Below are 6,000 nucleotides of genomic sequence, written 5' to 3'. Positions count from 1 at the left end.
GGCTAATCTGCCTTCAGGAGGCTATGGGTGGTTTGGCTTGACTATGGTTTTTGAGTGCAAGAAAACAAGAATGCACAGTCGATTTCCAATGGTGTGCAATCTTAGTTTTTGTAATCTGTGAGTGTTGCTTTGTTTAACGATTGTATTATATCATGATGCCTGATGCCTTGCAAGGCAATGCCTGCAGGACCTAATCTGCATTTTCAGCTCGCTTCTCTACTTTCTCACTCCACATAATACGTAACCCTGCCCCGTGATGGGCCCCCACAAGCCATGATGTCCAAGCTTATGGCAACCCATCTGACAGTCACCTCCACTATTTCAAGATTCACCATTCCAGAGGACACAACGATAGCAAGTGCCAAGAAACAGGACGACTCAGCTCTGCAAAATGCGAGCTCCATGATGTTGACAGCTCTATGTTATTGAACTCATCTCAACAGCGCAGATGCCTTCCTCGACCCCCCTTCCAAAAGGAAGAACAGATCGCATGTTCTTGCACGGGCAGAGCCCAGCCAGCCAGCTACCATGGTGGCCAAACCTAACCTCACCAAATGGATGCGGTGATCTCAGCAACAAGGGCGACCGACCGTGTGGCTGCAAGCTTAAGCAGTCCCTTCAACAGACTGCCAGCATACCTTGCAACTTCAAAACAGCCTACCTAACACTCACAAATAAAAAGAGACCAAAAACTCTATAAACACACTAATAAGTCCAGGATGTTCTTGGGAGCATTACATTAAGAGAAAATAAAAGATATTATGCACTTGTATTCATTTGTCCTCGTTCCATAAAGTTCTCGTCTACAGCTATTTAGTGTTGCAGGCTACCTCCCATGAGCTCGACATCTCCGGAAAAAGTTTGAAATCACACATGATCAGCAGAGCAACTCTGCAAGCAAGGTGTCTGTGTGAGGTGCTTCCAAAATTACTCTGATTCACCCTACAAGGTTCATGCCAAGATGCAAAATCAGCCTTCTTCCTCCTCTTCTTCCTCTGCATCATGCTCCGCCTCACTCTCAGTCGGTTCTTCATGTACTTCCGGCTCTGGAATCGGAGGTAGCTCCAGGCTCTCATGGAGCTCTCCTTCATATTCCTTCTGTACCTCCGGTGGAAGTGGTGGCTCGTAGGGGCTATTCTTGACACCCCACCCAATGTAAACATTACTGAACCCATCCTTGGTTGCAACTGTATAAGCCCCTGGCCATAGAAGGGAGCGTAAACAGATAACTTGATGCTTGAGGCCTTTGATAGACGAACTGCATGAAACTGACCATGATTTCAAGTCATTCATCATGTCTGCATCATTGTCCACAGAACTCAACATTTCCGGGCTCTGTTCAGGTTCTTCATCGGCCTTTGGGGTTTCCTCTTCAACCTCTTCTTCACTTTCTTCATGAGACTCGGCCTCTGGAACATATAGTGAGCATCTCCCTTGTTTCTTGATATGAGGATTTTGATGCACCCATGCCTCCAACTTGCCAAGTTCAGTGGGTGATGGCATTGCCCATTCCTCGTTTTTCTCAATTTTCCCACTTGGTTCCTCTCCTTCTTCTGGCTCCTCTGCCTGCACAAATAAAGGAAAAACTTGGCATGTAAACAGCTGGTCTCATATGCAAAGCCATGATTCATAGCGCACAGTTTTTCATCATTAAAGAAAGAGATTGTACTGATTACAAGGAAACAACATCTGCAAGCTGTGACTGTTGAGATCCTTGTCACAGTGAGAAAGTTATATTTGTATGGACTCATTCTCATTGTGAGTGTGGTCAGGTTGGACCCATGTCCCAAACATGTATAGTTGCCAAAGACTATCTTAGATAATTACATTCCTCTGCCTGCTTCTAGTCCCATGCATCGAAAAATCCCTTCAGATAATAACAGTCTTTATCTTCATGTCCCCCCTTCTCATAGAAGGGGCAGTACCTCCTCTTTGGGCATCCTGGACGGTGTGTCCAGGAGAATGGCATATGGCACACCACAACCCCTTGGCTTCTTGATGGGTCTTCAGTTCTTCAATCTCTTTCTTGAGTTCGAGCAGAGTGCTCTCCTCATTTTGAGACTTCTGGCGCACTTTGAGTGCCTCCAGCTCCTGCTTCAGCTGAGCCACTGGGTCATCAGTGGTGTTGCCATAGGTGCTGCAGAGCCCACATCATGCTCAAACACGAGGCATGCATTTTCTAGTTGGGAGGCTAGCTCCCGGAACAACTACAAGCAGGGTGGTGCCGGCCAACTCTCCTGAATCTTCTGCTAGGTGGTCCTGGGCAAGGCCTTTGTCACCCATTGACCCACCATGAAGTCGCCAGGGTAAGCCAGGAGGCACGCTACTAGCACTGTGTGGTCTGTGTCATGCGTTCTGACACTCTCTCCCCTATTAGTAGTTGCAGTTTCTCTATCTCCTAGAGAATGTGGTCGTCGTAGGAGTTACCAAGTTGGAAGGTGCAAAGGAAGTTGTCCCTCAAGATGGCCCAGTCCACAAAGTGGTCGATTGGGATCCAATTGAACCATCCGTCTGCAAAGCCTTCAAAAGTCTCCTTTGCACTGGCCGACTGTCTCCCTTGCACCATCTGCTCTGTGAATCCACCCGCCTCTGTTTTTGCCGATTTCGGGCTCAACTCAACAAGCCCGATATTAGTTGGACTTCTGCACGTCTCCTTGCCTACCTCCTGCGACAGCCCCCCACTACAATTCCCTCCATGCCACCACCCTGCCAGCCTCACCATTCTTCTCCCCCCCGCATCCCGCATCCAACCTTAGGTGCAACAAGATTCCCCAGACTCATCCCACCGCCACAACACCCATACCATCATCAACTCCACCCAATCGGTCACCCCTCCGCAACCCTTCCAGTCCATTCCAATCCCGTTTCCACCCCTGAGGTCTCTCTTGGCATAGCATCGTCCGGATGCCCACTATCCTCGCCTGTGGCGGTCCCCACCCTCTCCACCTTGTCCCTATCCTCACCACCAACAATTTCCGCCCCCTTCCCTACCTCACGCCTCAGCCATGGCAGCCTCACCACTTCCCCGCCACTGCACATGGGAAGTGGGTCCTTATCCGGATCCCTCCCACGTACCCCTCTTACTCCTACGGTGGTCACAACACTTCCTGCAGCTCCTTCGACCAAAGCTTCTGAGGAGCCATGTGTTTCCATACCTACTTTGGGTTCTCCACATGAGGTCACCTTCCCGGTTGATCAAGGTGATAGTACAAAGTGCCTTGAGCTTCCCGACTCCCCTTTTTCTTACAGTGCTCCAGTTATTTCCATGGGAGATCTGCCCTGCTTGCGGTTCCCCGATCGTCCAAAGCGGCTGCCTTTGCCTCATCCTTGTCAAGCTCACCGCATAGTCAGAGGTTTGCATAATCTCTCCGCTGATCTTCCCATTAACTCCACCTATCTCACAGACTACTACTTCGAGCTAGCCCATGATACCCGCAGCCAAAGGAGCCACACTCGATAGGCTGAGGACATGGTTCGAGGTCCCCAAACTCAAGTCTCCACTCTTACGAAGCAGAATCGGAGATCACCCACCTCCGCACATCATCTTCCCACAACACAGGAGGTGTTTGCGATGCGTGATCAGGCGGCACAGCAAACATTGACCTCATCTCTTCTCACGAGCCCAAGTAGCGGACCTACATGCTCTACGCTAGCCTCTCCGGCCTCTTCAGTCCCTTCTCACCGGTTTTTTTTTTTTCAGAAAAGAGACTTCTATTAAGTATGAAAAAATTTTACAAAATGGAGATTTCACACCAAGTAAGGTGGAGATCTCAACCAATCAGAAGCCCTGTGCTGTCAATAGGGTCCCGAATGAGAGGACGTGAAAAAGATACCAATGTCCCACTCTCTCATAAACTGGCCACGCTTCCTCTCCGCAGCCCTCGAAGATCCCTGGATTCTAGCCCAGGTAGCCACGATGGTGTGAATAATATCACTCCAAATCCTGCAAAGACATTGAGAAACAAGAACGGGAGTACCCTCAATGGCCTCGGTGCATCTAGCCTTCCAGATATTCCAGGCTGAGATGCTAGCAATAATCTCCCAAGAGCTGTCTAACCTCTGTGCCGGAGGGACAAAGTGTGAAAGTGGCAAATCCTAAAGACAACACTGTCGAGCAACTCCTTGCCTAACCATAATGGCCAAGCTTCTGTCAGTCCCCTCGAATCTCAGCTGAGGCCTAGACTGTGTCAACCGAATGATAGAACCAAAAGAAATGATAGCATCCCTCTTAATCCTACCAAAGAGGTCAGTCCCTTCTCACCGGTAGTGTATGCCGCTCGTCAGTTTTAGCACTCGGAATTTCCCTCCAGCATGATGAGGGCCTTTAGTTTTTCTCTCATTGTACATACCATCTTTCATGATGTATTGGCAATATAGTGCTTATTTTCATTCAGTACAAGTTTTATCAATTCACAATATTTCAATAGTGATGTTTTTCATTTTTTTTTCTATTTTCCTCAATGAGAGGACGCTGAGGACTCTAGTGGTGGGCAACCTGTAGCCATGTCATGTGCAAGACATGCACTGGCTAATCCTGAAGAGGCAACAAGATAAAGATAGATTAGAACCTGAGTTTTGGAGCATGGTTGCTGCTGTGGCAAGGGATTTGACGGGTAGTGGACATGGAGGGCTGTCGGCCAGCACTGGAAGAAGAAAGACCTATCAACTGCAGCAATCTCCTGGTTTTTGTCCTGGACCTAGCCGACCAGTAGTCGGCCAGTCCATCAGTATATTCAAGGCCTATAAAAGGCACCATGCTCATCGATTTGAGGCATTCAGTCCAGCCAGGACTGGATCACTAGACTAGGCTTTAGATTAGGTTTTACACCTTTTCAAGAAGGCAGCCTATGGCTGCAAGATTAGATGTACCTTTTTGTACTATAGAGAATATACTGAATACTCAGCTATCTCTCTCTCTCTCTCTCTTCTGCATGTGTTTTGCATTAGCATGTTCCAAGATGGTGTTTAGGGCTGAAAGAAGATTCCCAGAGCTTCCACATGTAACACTGATATCAGAGCATCAGACTCAACAAGGCTAAACACTAATTTAGTCCCATACGAAGGTGCACAGGTCCAAGGTACACGAAAGTGCACAGGTATGAGGCCCAAGGCAAAGAATATAGACATGGAAGAATTCCCAAGAGGTTGGTTGGTGGTGTTCCACAAAACCCTTGGGGCACACTAGGAGAGGCTTTTAGGCAACAGTTCTAGGGGAGGATGTGAAGGAGATAGCACAAGTGGAAGCATAAACAATAAACATATGAGAGGGAAAGGATGACAGGGAGACTCTGAGAATAGAGAATGGGATGATGACAGTCATCCAAGAACATAGATTGGAATCCCGTCATCAAGCTTATCAGAGGGGGATGTCATGTGCAAGACATGCACTGGCTAATCCCAAGCTAATCTTGAAGAGGCAACAAGATAAAGACAGATTAAAGCCTAAGTTTTGGAGCATGGGTTGCTACTATGGCAAGGGATTTGACTGGTGGTGGACATGGAAGGCTGTTGGCCAGCACGGGAAGGAAGAAAGACGTGTCGGCTGCTGCAATCTCTTGGTTTTTGTCCTGGCGACCAGCAGTCAACCAGTTCATCAGTGTTTTGCATTAGCATGTTCCAAGATGGTGTTTAGGGCTGAAAGAAGACTCCCAAATCTTCCGCATGTAACAAGCCACCAAGTGTCCCACATTGGACAATCCCAGCTGGACCATCAAGCAACGGATCTCCTAAAGCGCACAACCAACGAGTCCATGGGAGGTGCACGCACTGACATTGAGGGCACCACACTCTCAACCCAATGGGCATCTACCAAAGGTAGGAGATGCCACTGATGCTGCAAGAACCATTAAAATGATTCATTTTTTCATCTCGTTTTGTTCATTAAGTCCTGTAGTCACTCTGTCGTTTCATCATGTGTGGTGTCCATCTCTCTACAACCACTGCTGGTATGTACGGTGCAGTGATGGGCATGTAACAGCTTCTTGGAATTAATACAAGTAA

At 48.1% G+C, this 6,000-nt stretch overlaps 1 protein-coding gene across 4 annotated transcripts in view; it reads right to left on the bottom strand.

Annotated features, from left to right (window-relative positions):
• Positions 1–727: 727 nt before the first annotated feature.
• Positions 728–6,000, bottom strand: part of LOC147639416 (flagellar radial spoke protein 4-like) — a 129,692-nt gene continuing 124,419 nt past the window's right edge. For all 4 annotated transcript variants that reach the window (XM_086791121.1, XM_086791131.1, XM_086791133.1 and 1 more), the window contains exon 6: positions 728–1,566. In XM_086791121.1, coding sequence (XP_086647247.1) covers positions 970–1,566 — 597 coding nt within the window. In that variant the 3' untranslated portion in view covers positions 728–969. The remainder of the gene's footprint in view (positions 1,567–6,000) is intronic.

The sequence above is a fragment of the Cibotium barometz genome, chromosome 4, assembly GCF_041138505.1.
Source record: "Cibotium barometz isolate CiBa-2024 chromosome 4, ASM4113850v1, whole genome shotgun sequence".
NCBI classification, from domain to species: Eukaryota; Viridiplantae; Streptophyta; class Polypodiopsida; order Cyatheales; family Cibotiaceae; genus Cibotium; species Cibotium barometz.
The sequence above is the reverse complement of the archived record's forward strand: the minus strand, read 5'-3'. Positions and strand labels throughout refer to the sequence as shown.